Genomic DNA, 22,593 nt, shown 5'->3' with positions numbered 1-22,593 from the left:
CTACGAAGCTAATGTTACCAAGTTTAACAGAAAAGCAATTAGCTACCCAGGTAACAAATGTAATCCAAACTAGTAAACTATAAAAGATAACGATTAGCTGAGGTTAGGCTATATAAAATTATTTCTCAGATAAAACCTAATAAGCTAGCAAGTTAGGCACATTTTAAAAAGGTAAGTCAGTTACTCAATAATAGAAAAACAAGATTCTTGCCTGGTCCCTTATGGGTCTGAAAAAAAAAACAGTGTATGCATTTTTGCAAAGTCCAAGTTTCCTGACGCAAAATCATCTAACTTGCAAATGCATTTATTTTGGACCACTCAGCCCTTTGAGTTAAAAATAATGTGCCTAGAGCATGTAAATCAGAATAAAAGATGGTGTATATAAGGATGGCCCTCAGGATATAACCCTATTACACTGATGACAGCAAGAGTCTTTTCTAAATGTAGGTACTTTAAAGTAAAAAAGATCGACAAAATACCAAGAATTTGGTATCTGTACATCTAGTATTAATTTCAATACACATACCTTTAGCTCATGCCCCACCCAAGGATTCCAACCTGCAATCTGCTGGTGTCCATGACCAGTCGTCAAACAATGACTATGGTGTAGTTTTCAATGACAAAAATAAAGGCACCATTATTATCTTGTGTCTTGTGCCTTGAAGACAAACTCCAATTCAAAATAAGGCCTCAAATAGCAAACCTTATTAATGAATGGCAGGAATGCACATACATGCCATGCATCGGATATTCAAATTGTGATGTCAACCCAAACCCTATTAATCGAGAGCTTCTAGATTCATGTGACTGTGTCAATGACAGTTTTAAGGGAAGAAACCTACAGTGGTCATATCTTTTCACGACTAGTGATGTGTTTCAGCAGCAAACCATACAGAAAAATACATTAAACCAGCAATAAAGTTTGGTCTCACCTGGAATCGCTGGAGCAGTTAAAAGTGCCAGTCCGGATGCCAAACTGAGAGACCTTTTTGACCATCTTCCCCCAGTTGGCTTTACTCACTAGAGGGTGTCTGTCTTTGGCTATCACCTGTGGAAAAATAGTTTTGTTTAATACACCTCAAACAAACAGCTAGTCTGCCTGATCCTCTGCTGTAAGCAACCTCAGCGATGGTGCCATATTCAATTATTTTTTATACAGACACAAGCTACAAGACATGAACTATATTTTTGCCGCTGCAGGCTTTTTGAGAAGATAAAACACTCTCTTTGAGTGTCCAGTTTGTTCGGTACTTTGCAGCCATGTCTGAGCCATACTTGAGCCTTACGTTGCTTTACAATGGAACCTGTGCCACAGATGCATTGAGACGGCATATTTTCCAGATGATCACACATCACAAATGATTGCATAGGGCCTGAGAAATATAGTTCTTTTTTTTTCCCACAAGACGTTTTCATTTCAAACGATGTGTACTTTTGATTTCAAAATACTCGATAAATAGCCATAAATAGTTCATCTGTGTGTATTTTCTTAAAATATGCACTCCTTGATTTGAAAAACTTTAATTGTCTAGTATTTACAGTACAGACCTTGTCAGAGAACTATGAGGGCAGTGTTTAAAAAAAATAATAATTTAAATACATTTATAATAAAATAATTAATAATCAAGATAAGATTGAAATAATCGTGATATTGATTTGATGTCCTATCACCCAGCCCTACTTGTGAAACATAGAATTTTCACACTTTGCTTTTGACATTACCCATCAGGTAAGAACTACAATCAAGTTGTCTTTTGTCAAGTAATACCATTTAAAATAAATATTTTAAAAATAAACACTTTTCTTGAGTTGTAAAGCTGAGTGTCTTGCTTCCGTTTTGTAGATAGGATTAATCATATCGTTTTAAAAAACTAAATTAATGAAGCCGTGCCAGTCCATTTTGTGCAAAAGCAGAGCCATGTGCTGTCGCCCTCACTGAAAAGTTTTGTATGACCCACACACCAATTTGTGACATGGTGGTAGGCTAAAAGTGAACGCCGCCACTCAGCCACCCATTTCGTTAGCTAAAGCTATGCAGTGGTATGCCTGCTTATGTTACATACCGTAAATCCTCAAATTGTGTCCGGGGTCTTTTATTTACTTTGGCTGCACAAAGCACAGGCCTTTATTTGGGGCAGGCTTGTATTCGAGGCAGGCCTTTATTTCTGATTAGGCTTCTGTTGTAAAATTTTATTCTTAGAAATAAAGTAAAAGGCTACACTTAAAGTGGGCCAACACTGTTCAACACTTCCTGTAACCGTTCAGAAATCAATTAGTGTAGGCTAATCAGGAAACACTGTTTGGTAAGTCAAAGTGTCAGTCTTAACAGACTTAGTTTATTGCAAATATTCTCAAACACAATAAATCACATGCCAGACACGCCTTCATGAACAATAACAAATTAACATAGATAACAGCAAGTTAAGGATCTTTTTTTCCTAAAGTGCGTTTTATTGTGAGACATGCGTTTCGTTTGGAGCAGCATACCGGTAGGCTATCAAAAGATTTTTGCTTTGGTTTGGGATTTAATTTACTTTTGGACTGTTTGATTCTATTGCTAAATGTTGGGACTAATGGGCACTGAAATCTGGGGGGTATTTGATGGTTCACTGTTAAGTTTTATGTAGTTGAAAGAGTGTCGGGATTTCCACCCGTCTGTTTATTGCGAGCCAAGGCAGCCGCTTTCATTCATTCATTGAACGTGTGCTGTGCTGTAAATACATGGAAACCTTATTGCGTAGCCAAGTAGCCTAAATTGAGTTAATTTTTAATTTTGCCTGATTTACTTTTTATTAAATTTGTAGGCTGGAATGCCTTGCGGCAACAATTGTGTTTAAATGTATACTGCTTCAGCCTTTGGCAAGCTACTCAGAAGGGGGCGGCAAGCGACTGGTAGCTTGAGAGCAACGTGTTGGAGACCCATGGTGTAGGACAACGACTTTTCCTTGGCAACAGTATTAAATCAACCAACAATATAAAATATTAAGCAGAGCTCTTATTTCATTGAGTTAAATCGAAACAATGTCTTCTAGTGCTCATGGACCGATAGCCCTACTGGTAGGCAATATTACCCCGGCTTGTATTTGGGGGCCGGCCTTTATTTGTCCGAATCGGCCACGCCCCCAGCTATTATCCGAGGCCCGGCTTCAAATAGAATCCCGGATACAATTTGAGGATTTACTGTACATTAATTTGGCTGTGTGGCAAGATAGAGTAGAATGAACACCACTGGTGCTGTCCTAGCAGAGGCTAAAACAATTCTGTCCGTTACTTCCCAGAGTTTTTTGGTGCATTCTGAATTTTATGTGTCACCGGATTGCCGCTCCCTACAACAGAAAGCGCAGTCTTATTCCAACTGGTATCTTTTTAAATTGTGAAGTGGGCAGAGACTGGGTGTTACTCTTTAATTGGCATTGTAGTACTGGATATTTAAGCCCAACCCTATAATGGTTACTTAGTTTGCAAACAGGTCTACCAATATTAGTGCTTGACAAGCATACAAAACCAGCAATATTGTGTTTGAAATTAAAATATGCAGGCCATTTACTTCACCTTAAGATGTCATCTTTGTTTACAGAAGAAAGACATCTGACTGCAGCCACAAATTGTGTCAGAAGCAATGATATCCTTCACATATTCTCTCAAATATGCATTTATTCCCTAGATAATCATATTATGCAAACTACAGTATTACTCTGCATATTATTGGACAAGTGAGATCCTCAACATGACCAATATACACTCATTGAGCAATTTATTAGGAACACTATACTAATACTGGGTAGGGCCTCCCTTTGCTCTCAAAACAGCCTCAGTTCTTTGTGGCATGGATTCCATAAGATGTTGAAAACATTCGTTTGAGATTCTATTCCATGTTGACCTGACTGCATCATGCAATTTCTGACCATTTGTCAGCTGTGTAAGGCAGAAATGATTAAACCTCATAATGGGACTCATCAGTGAGCTGGACAGCACCAGGTGGCTTCCTCTGATGCAATGGCAATAAAGTGGCTGTAAACTAATTTAACCCCCCAACGCAGGAGTATACACATTGCTAATTCTGCATTGTCCACAGACCACTAATCTGTGCATCATCACTACTGGACAATGCCCTGTCTGGGTTGTCATTCCCCATAGGGCGTCCCCTGGTAACCCCTCTATTTTTGGGGGTACTCTTGCCCCACCAGGTATAATATAATATCTTCCAGCACTAGACAGGGTTTTTTTAATTTCTGGCCTCCATTTTGTGCCAGGTCATGACCTTTTCTAGCTGTTAAAACTCTAAATGTCCCATCTGTCTGTCTGACCACCTTGACCCAGACTTTAGGGAACAAGCTTTTAGGCAGTAAATATTTATTAGTAAATATATAGTCTGATCTGATTTTTTTGGGTTTTTCCTTTTGCTATTACTGTGCTTTCTAGCCTGGCTAGAATCTGTCTCCCCGTACCTTGCCGCAGAGGATGGATAAGGGTGTAACCAGTGCACGAATCAACTATTATCAGTAAGTATCGGTGCCCCCCTGTGGATCGCATTACAGGACCGGCCACGTCCATGCAAATATTTTCCCAGGGTACTCCCGACCTTATAGTTAATCCAGCACTCCACATACCGTGTGGTGTATTAATCATCTGGCATTGTGAGCAGTTCTTAACTACTCCCTTCACTACTTCTCTCAGCTTGGGTATATGTAACCTATTCTGGTTCTTAATTACATTAAAAGAGAAATGTCCATTCTCTTCATGTATTTTCCAAACCAATGCCTCTCCCTCTGTCAGAGGCGCGACTTGTTTAGTCCCTACTATGGGCCATTCTTCTATATGTGGGTCTGGCATATCACGGACAGCCATTTTCCCACCTAGTTATAAATTTATATTTATACTATCACTTTATTAGAATTTACTGTCCTACACAGTCTTCTAATACTGTAACTCATTCTAAATTATCTCAATTCCTTTCGAGTATGAGTATTACGGTTTCACTACTTAGGTGCCTAGCACCTTTCTCGTCAGTGCCAGTAATCGACTCGAGCCCCACGAGTAGGAATCTACTCGGGCAGTGCCCCACTAGGCTAATTGTCGTGGGTCCAGCAGGAAGGTGTTCTGTAGCGTGGAGGAACCCCGCGTCCTGTCTGTTGGCCTCCAGGTGCAGTTCACGGCTCCAAGCATGTCGTAAAAGCCCTTTAACTCTTTGACCAGCTTTTCTGTATGATGAGGGATGCGCATGAACACCTCTTCGACATCAGTCCCACTGCCACAACTCTTGGGCTGAGTCCGCACCGCGTACGTCACTCCGTTCTCCATATCCATATCCTGGAGTGGCGCGCAGAGGGAGCGCCACTGGTTGGGCCACCCTTAGCAGCAACAACTGCAATCAAGCGTTTGTGATAACTTGCAATGAGTCTCTTACAGCGCTGTGGAGGAATTTTGGCCCACTCATCTTTGCAGAATTGTTGTAATTCAGCCACATTGGAGGGTTTTCGAGCATGAACCGCCTTTTTAAGGTCATGCCACAGCATCTCAATAGGATTCAGGTCAGTACTTTGACTAGGCCACTCCAAAGTCTTCATTTTGTTTTTCTTCAGCCATTCAGAGGTGGACTTGCTGGTGTGTTTTGGATCATTGTCCTGCTGCAGAACCCAAGTTTGTTTCAGCTTGAGGTCACGAACAGATGACCGGACATTCTCCTTCAGGAGTTTTTGGTAGACAGCAGAATTCATGGTTCCATTTATCACAGCAAGTCTTCCAGGTCCTGAAGCAGCAAAACAACCCCAGACCATCACACTACCACCACCATATTTTACTGTTGGTATGATGTTCTTTTTCTGAAATGCGGTGTTACTTTTACGCCAGATGTAATGGGACACACACCTTCCAAAAAGTTCAACTTTTGTCTCGTCAGACCACAGAGTATTTTCCCAAAAGTCTTGGGGAACATCAAGATGTTTTCTGGCAAAATTGAGACGAGCCTTAATGTTCTTTTTGCTCAGCACTGGTTTTCGACTTGGAACTCTGCCATGCAGGCCATTTTTGCCCAGTCTCTTTCTTATGGTGGAGTCATGAACACTGACCTTAACTGAGGCAAGTGAGGCCTGCAGTTCTTTGGATGTTGTTGTGGGGTCTTTTGTGACCTCTTGGATGAGTCGTTGCTGCGCTCTTGGGGTAATTTTGGTCGGCCGGCCACTCCTGGGAAGGTTCACCACTATTCCATGTTTTCGCCATTTGTGGATAATGGCTCTCACTGTGGTTCGCTGGAGTCCCAAAGCTTTAGAAATGGCTTCATAACATTTTCCAGACTGATAGATAAACCACAGTTAAGTTATGTTTTAACAGGGGGGGGGCAATCACTTTTTCACACAGGGCCACGTAGGTTTGGATTTTTTTCTCCCTTAATAATAAAAACCTTCATTTAAAAACTGCATTTTGTGTTTACCTGTGTTGTCTTTGACTAATATTTAAATTTGTTTGATGATCTGAAACATTTAAGTGTAACAAACATGCAAAAAAAAATAAAAAAAATCAGGAAGGGGGCAAACACTTTTTCACACCACTGTATATATATATATATATATATATATATATATATATATATTTTTTTTTTTTTTTAATTGATTAAGTTTCACCAAAGGTTATAATGTCAACATGTCAGTCATGTGGTAAGACAGCCTAGCCTGGCCAATCAGCAACACCAATTACCCGGGAGAAAAGAAAACCAGTTTGAAATGCGCATTCAAACGCAAGCATATAATTCAGTCTACGCAACATACTTCCATCCATCCATCCATTATCTGAACCTGCTTATCCTGATCAGGGTCGCAGGGGGGCTGGAGCCTATCCCAGCATACATTGAGCGAAAGGCAGGAATACACCCTGGACAGGTCGCCAGTCCATCGCAGGGCACACGCACCATTCACTCACACACTCACACCTACGGGCAATTTAGACTCTCCAATCAGCCTAACCTGCATGTCTTTGGACTGTGGGAGGAAACCGGAGTACCCGGAGGAAACCCACGCAGACACGGGGAGAACATGCAAACTCCGCACAGAGAGGCCCCGGCCGACGGGGATTTGAACCCAGGACCTCCTTGCTGTGAGGCCGCAACATACTTACACAAACAATTTTTTTTTTTTTTTTGGACAAGCTACTTTACATTCTATGATTTTCTATCTCTTTAATTCTTTTCCAACATATTTGATTCCTGTTTCGCTATAAAAAAAAGTTTTAAATCTCGTTTCCAGATGTTTTCCACTGCTACACAGATGCATAACAACTAAAGCAGAGATCAATCCAAATGCTTTTCTCCAGGGTAATTAGTGATCCCGATTGGCCAGACTGTCTTCAGACAAGACTCCCAGGTAAAGAGAGGATGGAAAACCAGGAATTACTGATCCAAAAATTGAACCCATTTAAAAACTTTTTTTTTTTTTTCACGCAAATCACATTCCTTGTGCATCATTATCTGGAACAAAAATGAACCATCTATCCACAATTGTACAGTACTGTAGTAACAAAGTTTATGCATGGCTTAACACAGGTAAGTTCAATTTCAAATACAGTTGATTCTCTGTCAACAATATGTTAAATGTAACATGTAGGCCATTAACTAATGTTAAGGTGCTACCTTGACAAAATAGGATGGAAACTGCAAAGAAGGTCCATCTAGCCATGATGTGCCTTCCAACAGATTTTGTAGTGGGGAGGTGAAAAAAAAAAAAAAAAAAACACTGGCTTGAAAATGAACTATTTTGATAAACGCTGGATGGATAGATAAATGATTTCATAAATAAACACGTACACAACCCAGCTTTACCTGGACTAACCAGATGCCATCCTTGGTGTCCTCCACCAGCTCGTAGAAGTGCATCTCGCCACTGAAGGTGGTGCTAGAGGTGGCCTCCGCCTGCTCTTCCTCGTTCTTCAGTGCAGAATACAGCTCTCCCTTCATCAAGTCTCCTGTAAACCACAAATTAAGGCCTTTAGTCATTGGATATCATAGGCTGCCCCCTAGTTACTAAATGATTGGCCATCAGCCAGTTTGTTCTAGTATCCAAATTCAAAAATCTAATTTTACTCAGCAATGCACTGTGAACAACTGTGGTCTACTCTACAGCAAACAATATGTGTCAGCGCTGGGCAGATTCAAACCTCTCAAAGATATTTGCATATTAAACCTAGAGGCAATAATTATTTCGCACTTTTCTAAAGCATGATTTACTTCCAACATGTAGAATGTGTCCTGTTTGGGACCACATATCCTTGTATCACTATTTAAACATACAGTACTGAGCAAAAAGCTTTAGGCAGGTGTGAAAATGCTGTAAAATAAGAATGCTTTCAAAAGTAGAAATGTTAATAGTTTATTTTGATCAATTAACAAAATGCATGAACAGAAGAAGTCAATGACCATAAGAAAAATCTAAATCAAATCAAAATTTGGTGTGACCACCTTTGCCTTCAAAACAGCATTCATTCTTCTAGGTATACTTGCACAAAGTTTTGTAGGCATATAGTCAGATGTGTGATTAGTTTTTGAAGGAACTCGGCAGGTAGGTTGTTCCAAACATCTTGGAGAACTAGCCACAGTTCTTCTGTGGATTTAGGCAGCCTCAAATGCTTTGGTCTCTTCATGTAATCCCAGACAGACTTGATGATGTTGAGATCAGGGCTCTGTGGGGCCCATACCATCACTTCCAGGACTCCTTGTTCTTCTTTACGCTGAAGATAGTTCTTAATGACACTGGCTGGATGTTTGGGGTCGTTGTCCTGCTGCAGAATACATTTGGGGCCAATCAGATGCCTCCCTGATGGTATTGCAAGATGGATAAGTATCTGCCTGTACTTCTCAGCATTGAGGAGACCATTAATTCTGACCAAATCGTCAGCTCCATTTGGAGAACTGCAGCCCCAAACTTGCAAGGAACCTCCAACCATGCTTCACTGTTGCCTGCAGACACTTGTACCGCTCTCCAGTGGTGAACAAACTGCCTTCTGCTACAGCCAAATATTTAAAATTTTGAATCAATCAGTCCAGACTACCTGCTGCCATTTTTCTGCACCCCAGTTCCTGTGTGTTCGTGCATAGTTCAGTCGCTTGGCCTTGTTTCCACGTTGGAGGTAAGGCTTTTTGGCGCGCAATTCTTCCATGAAGACCACTTCTGACCAGACTTCTACGCACAGTAGATGGGTGTACCTGGGTCCCACTGGTTTCTGCCAATTCTGAGCTGATGGCACTGCTGGACATCTTCTGATTGCAAAGGGAAATAAGCATGATGTGTCTTTCATCTGCTTCACTAAGTTTCCTTGGCCGACCACTGTGTCTTCAACATTGCCAACGTTTCTTTCTGCTTCTTCAACAGAGCTTGGACAGCACATCTGGAAACCCCTGTCTGCCTTGAAATTTCTGCCTGGTAGAGACCTTGCTGATGCAGTATAACTACCTTGTGTCTTGTTGCTGTGCTCAGTCTTGCCTTGGTGTACGACTTCTGACATTAAACTGTCTTGAGCAACCTCACCTTGGAAGCAGTTTGCCTGTTCCTCACCCAGTTCTAACCCTCCTACACAGTTTTTTCTGTTTCAGTTAATGATTGTGTTTCAATCTACATATTAAACTGATGATCATTAGCTCCTGTTTGGTATAATTGGTTAAATCACACACCTTAATATATGCCTACAAAAGACTTTATGCAAGTGTACCTAGAAGAATTGATGCTGGTTTGAAGGCGAAGGGTGGTCACACCAAATATTGATTTGATTTCAATTTTTCTTCTTTTCACTCACTTTGCATTTACATTTTACATTTGAGTCATTTGGCAGACGCTTTTAACTTACAAGTGCATAGGTTCTTCCACAAGTCAAAGCATCACATCCATAACTAGGACCACATCCATTTTCTAAACACATAGTCATCATAAGTGCACATTTTTTAGACAAGTCATTTCACCACTGAGGAACCAGAACGGAAAACAGGCGTGAACGTGCAGCTCGACCGCCAGGTGCGTGTAGAGAGGGAACCATAAGGCGACCAGAGCTGGCAGACCGGAGTGGTCTAGCTGGGGAGTAGGGAGTGATTAAGGATTGTATGTAAGGTGGGGCAGTCCCCTGAGCAGCCTGAAATGCCAACACTAGAGCCTTGAAATCGGATGCATGCAGCAATAGGAAGCCAGTGGAGGCCAATGAGAAGCGGAGTGACACGAGCCGACCTGGGCTGACTGGTGATCAGGCGGGCTGCAGCATTCTGGACCAGCTGGAGGGGCTTGATGGCACACGCTGGGAGACCGGCTAGGAGGGAGTTGCAGTAATCCAGGCGGGAAATGATGAGCGCCTGGACTAGGAGCTGGGTGGCTTTCTCCGTCAGGAGATGATGGATACGCCGTATATTGTGCAGAGAGGTTCTGGCAGTGGAGGATACTTGCGGAGCCAGGGTGAGGCAGTTATCAAGAGTCAACCCAAGATTCTTTGCCATATGGGAGGAGGAAACTACAAAGTCCTCAACAGTCAGTGAGAGGTCGATTGTCGGAGAGGACTTAGCAGGGATGTAGAGAAGCTCAGTTTTGGCAAGGTTAAGCTTCAGGTGGTGGGAAGTCATCCACGCAGAGATATCAGCAAAGCAGGCAGAGATCTGCGCGGTGACTTGGGTATCGGGGGGGAAGGAAAGGAAGAGTTGGGTGTCATTGGCGTAAGAGTGATAAGAAAAGCCATGGGAAGAGATAACAGAACCAAGAGATATGGTGTATAGCGAGAAGAGGAGAGGACCAAGAACTGAGCCCTGTCGGGGGTGAGGGTCAGAGACTGAGCCCCTCCAAGTCACCTGGTAGGAGCGACCAGAGAGGTAGGAGGAAAACCAAGCAAGTGCAGACCCTGTGAAGCCCATCCCAGACAGCGATGAGAGCAGAATCTCATGGTTGACAGTATCGAAAGCGGCCGACAGGTCGAGGAAGATGAGGACAGAGGAGAGGTATTTGGCTTTAGCAGAGTGGAGTGCCTCAAGTGACCGCGAACAGGGCGGTCTCAGTGGAGTGGCCACTCTTGAAGCCGGACTGGTTGGGGTCATGGAGATTGTTGTGAACAAGATAAGTGGACAGTTGGGAGTAGACCGCCTGTTCCAGAGTCTTGGCGAGAAAGGGAAGAAGAGAGACAGGCCGGTAGTTGCTCAGAGCAGGGTGACTCTGGCCGTATTCAGGGAAGAGAGCATGGTGCCGGAAGAGAGGGAGGTGTTGATTAGGGAGGAGAGAAAAGGGAGAATGTCATTAGATATAGATTGTAGAAGGGGAGAGGGGATGGGGTCAAGAGGACAGGTTTTAATGTGTCGGAGTCAGAGAGGGAAGAAAAGGAGGCTAGGGAGTTGGGGAAGGTAGGAGGGTCAGCAGGGGGAGAGGGTTGGGAGAAGGAATTGCAAATGGCGTCAACCTTCTTTTCAAAGAAGGAGACAAAGTCATCAGGTGATGAGGGGGGTGGGGAGGGGGGCAGAAGAGATGAGAAGGTAAGTTAATTGATAAAAATAAACTATTAACATTTATATTTTTGAAAGCATTCTTACTTTACAGCATTTTTTCACACCTGCCTAAAACTTTTGCACAGTACTGTAGCTTGCGCAAGACCTGTCAGTACATAGCATACAATTTTTAAACTAGTGTGATTAGTTGATAGATCCTGCAATAAAGTGTATATTGTAGAGTATAGAGTGTATATTGCTATGATCTCATTCATATAGGCCTACTGTATATCATTCTGGATAAACATGTAGCAGCAGATATATAGCCTACAGTATGCACGTATATGGGCCGATGCATAATTAACTTGTCCAAAAGTCATGGCCTTCTGACTGGCAAAAAGAAACGGGAACATATTACACCAGCACTGTCATCCCTACATTGGCTTCCTGTCCGTTACAGAATAAATTTTAAAATTGTATTATTTGTTTTTAAGGCAATGAATGGTCTAGCACCTACGTACTTGTCTGAACTCGTCAATATGTATACCCCAGCTAGATCACTTAGATCATGCAATCAGCAACTTTTAGATGTCCCTATGTCAAGGAGAGCTAGGAGGGGTGACCGGGCCTTTGAGGTAGCTGGCCCCAAGTTGTGGAACAGCCTACCGCCACATATTAAATCTGCCCAAAACATAGATGTTTTTAAATCCTTGTTAAAAACCCACCTTTTAGTGAGGCCTTTATGTCAGACATAAATGGGGAATCCAGATAATGTACATGTATTTCATTTTTTTTCATTTTATCTCATTTTATCTCATTTTATTTCATTTTATCTTTAATTTTATTGCCTGGTTTTGTACAGCACTTTGGTCAACCATGGTTGTTTTAAATGTGCTTTATAAATAAAGTTTATTATTGTTATTATATTATTATGGCTAACTAGTATGCATTTCACAGTCACTCGATAGTATCAGCCACAAATCACTATGATTATCACTGTAAATTGTATAATGTTGTATGTAATGTACACAATTAATGTTGCCAAAGATGTGTGCTGACATTTTGATGGAGAGCAGGCGGATGTTAGCGTGAGGGCTGATCAATTTAATTTCATGTCTTTTGAGGCTTTCAGCAAATGTAAACATTTCATTTAAAATATGTGATTCATTTCCTTAGTTTTTACACCAGGAGGTTCAATTAATACTTGATAGGTCATTATACTGTAAATGAGCATTAAAAATAAAGCCCTTGACTGAGAACATGGTTAAAGAATCTACTTGGCCCACTAGCTGTTTAACTGTAACTGTCCCCATCTACTGGAAAAAAGTTTTTTTTGGTTGAACTTGGGAGTTCACCCAAAGGTTTTGTTTTTATAGCTAGCTAGAATGCATAACAACGGATTATTTAAAAGTATAGGTAGTGTCGTTCTTTCCCATTTCAACCATAATTCTGCTGTCTGAAACACATTTCTTCAGTCAAATCTTTAGGAGATGCGAACTGTCTGTCATCAACAAGGTATTTGCATATTAAGTTACCTTTCTTCACAAGATTATATGTTCTCTCATTTATAACGTTAATGAGAAATATCTACATAACTACTTAAAAAGCAGCCTGTAGCGTAGTGGTTAAGGTACATGACTGGGACCTGTCCGTGTCAATGCAATGACCTGCTTGCGATAACATTGCTGAACATAACAGTGTCATGTTCATGTAACAATGTGTTTCACCTTGTTAAATCCATGGGCTGAAATTTTGAGGCCTAATTCAAATTTAATAAAATGTACAGTCATGAAATAAGAGAAAAAAGCATGCATACTTCATCTTGTGTCGGGATCTGTTGGGATTGGAGTTATTTTTGCGCAAATTTATTTTATTTAATGCACATTTTTAAGGGTATCCATGGGTATCAAATTGCGCCATGTAGCAGTACCAAGATCAGTAGTTGGCCAGCCAGTTGCTAAACCAATGCAACGATCTGGAGAAGACAAGTGTGCCAAAATCTAAAGTGATCTTTCCCAGACAGCAAGCAACTTCAGGCCGGATCTACCCAGATACTGGCCTTGAAGACAGCCAGGACCGGCCCAGATCTGGTCCTGGGTCACTTGTAATCTGGGTTGGCAGAGCAGAACAAGAATTAAAACTGGATATAGTTTCAATCTTCAGAGGTATGCTTTCATATTCTCTCTTACACTGAAGACACAAGGTTTCCAGCAAAGCCACCAGGCACAACACCCACCTCCCTCATTTGGCCACTTGTGGGCATTTAATGCATTTGACTGACAGTAGTGTTCCTTCAATTTGAGCCTGGTTTAATGTTATGAAGTCATTGTCCCGTTTTAACACAATCAAAAAAATTGTGATGTGATATTGCCCTATTTTAATGTGTTCTGTGAGCCTGGGGAGAGGGGTATGATTGAGCTTTATTCATTTTTATATCAACTAGGTTACATTCTCGCTTTGTTTTCAATTATTGGAGGGGCATCAAGTGTTACAGTTTTTATTATTGTCCGCATGGATTAATTTAAGAAGCATGTGGCGGCTGGTGCAGTGTAGCAACTTGTTACCATTCGTAGCCTGTTGTCAGTCAGCCAGCTTTAGTGGTGAAATCCTGATGTTTAACATGAACCTTGTGGTGATTGTTACAGCATAGCAACGTTGCTGTTCATATTCATCTGAAGAAGCTAGCCAGCTTTAGTGCCAGTTTTCCCTTCAATTAAATGGGAAACCTGCAGGTAGCAATTCCAGCTATTGCATTAATGTCTTCCATTACAACGGAACTATTGAATGGGGAAGAACATTTTGAACGGGGTATTCAAATGTAATTGTTTCCCACAAGGCAGGGTGGTGCTAAACTTTCCTCATCACTCCCGCCACGGCTAGCCCCGCACCGCTAACAATCCCTGTGTTCGCTTCGGCCGAATATCTTGCGTGTCTACTTGTATTTGATATTCTAAAAACTGTGCATGGCCTCTTATTTCTATGTTGTGTCCAATATACAGAAATCATACACTCTATGATCCAATATGAGGAGGAGGGGGGGCAAGAGGAGATGATTGGCTACTACGGTGGTGAGCTGGGTTTGCGAGAGATTAGCCTCAGTGGCTAAACATCAATCAAGTGGCTGGGTAGCTTTCACTAACATTAATTAGCTGCTGCGTTATAAGTCAACTAAATTCAGTTTTGTATGTCAGCTGGCTGGGTCTCTGGGATAGCTGGGATAGCACAGTGCAAACGTCACAGCTTATATTTTAGGGAGATTCTACCAGCGTATTTCCTCTCATGGGCAGGGACCGAATGCCTAAATCCAAAACACTCCCACACTTTCAGAAGACTTGTGATGTTTGCGACAATGAATTGATGCGTTTGTGTATGCGTGTTTATGTTAGATTTGTGCATTTCCAAAATGTAGGTTTTGCATAGCACATGGTCCCATAAAATCAACTATAATAATAATTATTATTATAAAAAATAAGGACTGATTCTGGATCAGTGCCATCTCAAAAGCAGCTCCATAGTGTTGAAAAGACAGCTGATCTAGTCATTCCACTGACAGTGGGCAAGGGAAACGATTCGGAAAATAAGCAACTTTTAAACATGAAATTTGGTGGTCTAGTCCCAGTTTATGGATGATGTCACTTTCAGTGACAACCGTTATCGAATGCTTTCATTATCATCATTCCACTGACCAAGTGCCATTAAAAAGCTAATTGTATGGGTTAGTGTTATTGGCTTGTGCAAGCTAGATCATATTAACCTCATACAAGGATCAGTAAACATGCGAGCACTTCTTGTCATTTTTTTCCCCAACACTGCTGTGAAGTAATTGGACAAATTACATTGTAGCTTAGTTAAGGTTAAAGGGATAGTTTGCATTTTTTAGACCCATGTCCGGTTTCTCATCACGACTTGGACTATGTAATGAATTGGGGACAAAAGCACTTTGTTCTGTGATAACTCATTTCACAAATAATGATGTTCAGCTTAGCATTATATTGTAGGCTTCAATGGATAAAGCTTGAATTTGGGTTGGGAAATCTGATGCTCAATCTGCACGTAAGGGCAACGTCACCCTGGAGCAGTGTAACACAACCAAGTAATTTAAAATATATATAAAAATGTCTCCAGCCAAATGCTGGAATGCTAGACTGTGCACTCAAAGAGCAGGTCTATGGTCATTACAATAAAGAACATTTGTTTGTTTATATGCAAAGTGTGTTAAAACGGCGATTGCTGCAGCATTGAATACAGACATCGAAAAGTCAATCAAATCTCATCAATTGATCATATTCAACTCCTTCTGGATGTGATTGGTGCGTAAATTTGGTGAGTTGCAAATATTTGTTTGTGGAGAAAGTATATGTTGTCAAAACATTTTAAAATTATTGCTTTGAAATTAAGTGCATATTTACACATACAATCACCAAGTACTTTATTAGGACTTTATTTCACCGACTAATTAATGTGATTATCTAATCAGCTAATTGTGTGGCAGCAGTGTAATGGATACAATCATGTAGATACTGGCCAGGAGCTTCAGATAATGTTCACATCATGTGAACTAAATGACTTTGACCATGGAAAGCTTGTTAGTGGCAGACAGGGTGGTTTGAGTATCTCAAACTGCAGATCTCAATACAAGTTTGCAAAGAATGGTGCAAAAAATGATAATAATAATAAAATAAAATTATATATATATATATATATATAAAACATCAAAGCTGACAGGAAGGTGACAGTAACTCAAATAACCACAAATAATAACATACAACAGTGGCATGCAAAAGAGCATCTCTGAACACACAATGTATCATAACTAAGTGGATAAGCATATAGCAGTAGAGGTCTAAAAAAAGAAGAAAACATAAAAACCTAAAAGTGCTCGATGAGTGTCTATGGTTTCTTTGTTGACTATATTTTAGGGATGGAGAGTCAGTATTTTTGTAAGCCCCGTGCTAACCCGACGACGGAATTTAGGGCGAAGGTATCTGCATGCTTATCCTTCTGAAAAAAGTTGATATTATTAAATGTTTGGGACTATTAATTAATTTTAGAGTGAAAGACTGGATCAGCTAAAAAAAATATCCCAAGTTACAAAGGCAGTAGTACCACTCTGTCTTCTGCTTTAATCTGGTACCGGCTGACCCAGAACCTCCCAAATAGTGTATTTAAGTTACGATAATATTTGACTCCAAATAGTATGTTTAATAGTTTAAGTTTACTTCTGAGTTTAGCTACCTTTAACTTTGGTAGATTTGTTATTTATAATTTATACTTGATTACTATGGAATCCTATACCATAACAGGCTTCCTGAACAGACCTCTGCTGGTCTCTGGGACTGCCAGTTGCCGGTCCATAAAGCAGACTTCATATCAACCTATGCCTCCCACCTCAACCTCAACTTTCTTGCTTTAGCAGAAACGTGGCTCTCACAAAAGAACACAGGCAGCCCTTTCCTCTGCCTACTCCTCCCTCATCCCTCACAGCTGGAGACTTTGTCTTCTTGTTTGAAAAGAAGGTAGATGACATCCACAATTCCTTCTCCCCACCTTCTCCCCCTGCTGACCCTCCTACCTTCCCAACTCCCTATCCCTTTTTCTCCCCTCTCTGACTCCAACACTTTAAAACTTTGTACACCCCACCACCTGTCCTCTTGACCCTCTGCCCATCTACAGTCCATTCCTAAAGACGTTCTCCCTTTTCTATTCTCTCTAATCAACACTTCCCTTTCTTACAGCACTATACCCTCTTCACTCCTCTGCTCAAAAAACCTACTCTTGACCGCCCTCAACAACTTGCCCCAAACAACTACAGGCCTGTCTCTCTTCTTCCCTTACTATCTAAAACTCTGGAATGTGCAGTCTGCTCCCAACTGTCATCTCCTCCAGAACAATCTTCACGATCCCAACCAGTCTGGCTTCAAGAGTGGCCACTCCACTGAGACTGCCCTACTCGTGGTCGCCAAGGCACTCCACTCTGCTAGAGCCAAATCCCTCTCCTCTATCCTTATCTTCCTTGACCTGTCGGCTGCCTTCGATATAGTCAACCATGAGATTCTGTTCTCATGGCTGACTGGGATGGGTGTCACAGGATCTGCACATAGTTCTCTTCCTACCTCTCTGGTTGTTCCTACCAGGTGACTTGGAGGGGCTCACTCTCTGACCCACACCCCCTACAAACTGGAGTCGCACAGGGCTCATGTCCCTTGTTTCTCTTCCCATGGCTTTTCCTGCTATTGGCACTCATCCAGCACAGCAGTAAATAATGAGGCAACATTACGATGACTATTGTCTTTTTCTTTAGAACAGCACTTCATGCGTGTTTTGCTAGTTATCGATTTGATGCTTTCAACTTGTGGAAGAACCTATGCACTTGTAAGTCACTTTGGATTAAAAGCGTCTGCCAAATGACAAACATGTACACGTAAATGGCCACACCACGTCAGATCGCATGTTATTGCATGATTCACAAGCTGGCCAGATATCTACAGTCATTTCAGAGGTTGCAGGAATAGCTACTTCGCTAGGTATATCCAATAGCGGCTCAGCGACCCAAGAAGGCCAACATCAGCTATTCCTGTTCTCAACATGAATTAACTGACATGCGGACAAGACTGACTTTTTACATTACATTACGTGGAATTTATCAGACGCTCTTATCCAGAGCAACGTACAACAAAGTGCAAATCAATCACAAGAACAAGTGCAAAAGTAGACCTGAGAGGACAGTACAGTTCCGAGTCCTAGGGTAAACATACAGAAATTCAGAACCCTTGAAGAGTACAATCAACGACTTAAAGACAGAGGTCAGCGTATGCCATACTCAACTGGCAATTGCGATTCGCAGTACATTCAAAGACTCCCATGACACGGCCACGCATCGACCCAGTTACCTCGCCCGGAAAAGGGAAACCGGGGCCCCCTGCTGGAGCCAGACCCGGGAGGGGAGCTTGTCGGCGAGCGTCTGGTGGCCGGGCCTTATCCCATGGGGCCCGGCCGGGCACAGCCCGAACTGGTCACGTGGGGTCGCCGCCCTGTGGGCTCACCACCAGCAGGGGTCAGCATCGGAGTCGGGTGCTTTGTCCAACGGGCAGTAGGCAAAGGCGGGGATCCGGGCGTGCTGATCCTCGGCGTCGCAGACTACGTGTCGCTGGGGGGAAGGCTCTGACTGTCATTTGTGCTTATGCACCAAATGGCAGTTCAGAGTATCCGGCCTTCTTGGAGTCACTGGGCGGCATCCTGGAAAAGGTGCCACCCGGAGACTCCATAGTTCTGCTGGGCGACTTCAACGCTCACGTGGGCAATGACGGAGAAACCTGGAGGGGGGTGATTGGGAGGAACGGCCTGCCTGATCTGAACCCAAGCGGTGTTTTGTTATTGGACTTCTGTGCTGGTCATGGATTGTCGATAACAAACACCATGTTCGAGCATAGGGTAGCTCATAAGTGTACTTGGTACCAGAGCACCTTAGGCCAAAGATCGATGATCGACTTTGTGGTCGTATCATCAGACCTGCTGTAGGGGAAAATTCACAGAACGAAAGATCTCTCTCCTAAAAGCATGATAACCAATCACAAGTTAAAATCAGACTCCGCCTTAGTGAGCAGGCTGGTTCCTCCAAAACTCTCGACGATGTGTGCTAAAAGTTTATCAATATATCTGTATTAAAGTTTGATATGTACCCTGTATAGTTTCAAACTGATTAACTGCTAAATTGTGCTAGGATTACACAGTGAGCCCAGCCAGCTGGCAGGGGGGGCCCCGTCTTGAACTGTGTAGACCAAACTGTCAAGGACACGGGCAGAGCGAGATATGACTGTACAGCTGATTTCTCCAGGACTCTCAATGTTTTATGCCAGAAGTGTATCTATTTGACCTTGAACATTAATTATAGCTGAGCTTATGAAAACGCAAGAAACCACAGTGAAAACTGTTGAAATGAGAGCAAAGAATGCTACGTACATTTATTCCCTTAGAAGAGAATAATTAATCAAATGTTTAGTATGTCTGTATATTAGAAAAGTATATTAGAAGTGAATATTAATGAAATGTTTAGTTTGTCTGTATATTTTCAATGATTACTGCTGCTTAGTTTGTCTTATAAAAGCGAAAGATACAGAGTGACGTGTATGGATGACGTGTTAGAGGGAGGGCATCCAGAACTTTATGAGGTCTGGTAGTTTGCCAAGAGCAGGTGCGGGGTGAAGTGAGGACACGTAGTTGGCAGAATGCCCTTGGACCAGCTTTTTACCTTGGCAGGGTTGCTGGCGGGGTCATGGGAGTTTGCCCATCCAGTCCACATGTGCTTTGTGGACTTGGAGAAGGCTTTCGACCGTGTCCCCCGGGGAACCCTGTGGGGTGTACTGCGGGAGTATGGGGTACCGGGGCCGTGGTTACGAGCCATCAGGTCCCTGTATAACCAAAGTGAGAGCTGTGTCCGCATTCGCGGCACAAAGTCAAGCACGTTTCCGGTGGGTGTTGGACTCCGCCAAGGTTGCCCCTTGTCACCGGTCCTGTTTGTGGTATTCATGGACAGGATCTCAAGGCGCAGCCGAGGTGAGGAGAGTGTCCGGTTTGGTGACCTCAGAATCGCATCTCTGCTTTTTGCGGATGATGTAGTTCTGCTGGCTTCATCGGACCGTGACCTTCAGCACGCACTGGAGAGGTTTGCAGCCGAGTGTGAAGCGGCCGGGATGAGAGTCAGCACCTCCAAGTCCGAGGCCATGGTTCTCTCCCAGAAAACGGTGGATTGCTCCCTCCGGGTTGGGAACGAGTCTTTGCCCCAAGTGAAGGAGTTCAAGTATCTCGGGGTCTTGTTCACGAGTGAGGGTAGAAGGGAGCGTGAGATCGACAGGCGGATCGGTGCAGCGTCAGCAGTAATGCGGGCGTTGCACCGGACCGTTGTGGTGAAGAGGGAGCTGAGCCGGAAGGCGAAGCTCTCGATTTACTGGTCGATCTACGTCCCAACCCTCACCTATGGTCACGAGCTTTGGGTAGTGACCGAAAGAACGAGATCGCGTATACAAGCGGCCGAAATGAGCTTCCTCCGTAGGGTGGCCGGGCTCAGCCTTAGAGATAGGGTGAGGAGCTCGGACATCCGGAGGGAGCTCGGAGTAGAGCCGCTGCTCCTTCGCGTCAAAAGGAGCCAATTGAGGTGGTTCGGGCATCTGATCAGGATGCCTCCCGGGCGCCTCCCTTTGGAGGTTTTCCGGGCTCGTCCAACTGGGCGGAGACCCCGAGGGAGACCCATAGCCCGCTGGAGAGATTATATATCTCTCCTGGCCAGGGAACGCCTCGGGATCCCCCAGGAGGAGCTAGAATGTGTTGCTGGGGAGAGGGACGCCTGGAATACCCGGCATTGCCTACTGCCCCGCGACCCGACTCCGGATAAGCGGGTGATGATGGATGGAAGGATGGAGTACATTGAAACCAATACTTTCACCTGAAGCACAACTACTACAGTTTTGCCGAAACAGTAACAGTCTATATAAAACGATTATTCACACATGTACACACAAGGAACCGTGTACGTGTGAATAAGCCGCCTGCCTGCTCGTATGAGAACCACCATCCGCATTGCCGTCACACTCACCTATTTAAATACACACTCACATTTTACTTAAGCACTATAGCCTACTCTTAAGCAACACATCCGTCACAGTTTGTTACATAAATAAAATAATGGAAATAAAAATCACTCAAATAACATACTGTAAATTGTAAACACTTGTGACCAGCGACCAGTCTCAAGATCCCTGGACCACTAACTCTCATAGCAATCTGTGAGAGAGGCAATACACCTGATTCAATACACAGGGCTCGCAAGGATTATCGGTATGTTTCAAAACGAGCAAGGTCGTAACAAAACTGCGCCATACCTTGCTATCGGGTGATGGCTACAGTACAAAGTACTACAGCCTAAAGTAGCCGGCTAGGCTACCAACCACCACATAAGGTTACAATTAACAGGCTTATTTAAATTCAGCGACTTCACCATTTTAGGAGCTAAAAATGTATTCATAGACATAATTATTAAAAAACATATCATTGATTGACTGATTTCTTTAACAACCAGAGAATGCAGTCTGACCCAGGGAGAAAGCTCACTCCATACATAGTGCCGCCATTCATGCTTTCAAATGTTTGGGGCATTATGGGTTTATTCAACCAACATGAAGAACCAGAAACGGAGGCGTTGAGTAGTTAAACGTAGGCAAAGAATGTCTAGACATCAAGGATTTTCAGTAGTCCTCACACATTAAAGTGTATTCAGTCCACTTCAGATCAAAGGGAATCGGTAAGACATAACAAGCAAGCTCACTAGCTAGCTACATTAGCTACATTATCATTACAGCAATCTTGAAAATGCACTGCAAGCAAAATCACCACAAACTTAAAACAAATCAAGCTTGCCCACGTGTAATAATGTCCACAAAATCCTGACAGCATCCTCCGACCATACAATTAACTCAGGCATTTTTAATCCTGGATCATTTAAGTCTAAAGTTAGCTCTGTACCGTAACTAGTTTGAAGCACATGGCTGTGTGTTTACAATGGGACACGTCTTCCCCATCGGAAGCAATTCCTGTTCGCACTACCATTTCAAATTGTAACAGAAAAAAAGTTTGAATACTTTTGCTAATGTTTGCGATCTTGAATGCAGCTCTGATCACACGATGACAAGATACAAGTTAAGTAATTATATCTTTAACCTACGAGCAGAACAAGTTCACACAACAGTCTCTTCTCCTGACATGCACAAGAGAGAAGTGAGGAAAATAACAGCAGACAGTAGTTTTTACTGATCTAAGCGGGAGGAACCAGGGAGAAACTGGCCTATCACAAAACAGTGTTAACTTGATGTTACGCATTCATCACTGATGTACAGCTACTGCAGCCAATGTAAAAAATAAATAAAGCAGGCCAATTCTCCAATCATGGAAAATGAATCAAATTACTCGTACAATATTCCCACTCAAAAAATAGTCAATACTCGAGTACTCGTCTGAAACTAATACTCGCCCCACATAAGATGTGCCACTGTACAACAGGGGCATAATTTCAGGAAAAACAGGCTACTCGGTGAACAATAGATATTGTAACTATAGGACACTACCTGAAAAATGGCTACCTAGGCTGCTAATACGTGACTTTGTGCTATTTC

General features: G+C 42.7%; 1 protein-coding gene across 2 annotated transcripts in view; it reads right to left on the bottom strand.

The window, feature by feature from the left end:
* Positions 1-22,593, bottom strand: part of rnf103 (ring finger protein 103) — a 43,916-nt gene that overhangs the window by 8,842 nt on the left and 12,481 nt on the right. The window contains exons 1-3 of one of the 2 annotated variants that reach the window (XM_061253097.1): positions 10,200-10,518; positions 7,811-7,953; positions 933-1,048 (exon numbers count right to left, since the gene is read on the bottom strand). In XM_061253097.1, the coding sequence (XP_061109081.1) occupies positions 933-1,048; positions 7,811-7,945 (251 nt within the window). In that variant the 5' untranslated portion in view covers positions 7,946-7,953; positions 10,200-10,518. Of the gene's footprint in view, positions 1-932; positions 1,049-7,810; positions 7,954-10,199; positions 10,519-22,593 lie in introns of those variants that run through there. The other variant, XM_061253096.1, reaches the window with a different exon arrangement.

This window comes from Conger conger, chromosome 8 (assembly GCF_963514075.1).
Source record: "Conger conger chromosome 8, fConCon1.1, whole genome shotgun sequence".
NCBI lineage: Eukaryota > Metazoa > Chordata > Actinopteri > Anguilliformes > Congridae > Conger > Conger conger.
The sequence above is the reverse complement of the archived record's forward strand: the minus strand, read 5'-3'. Positions and strand labels throughout refer to the sequence as shown.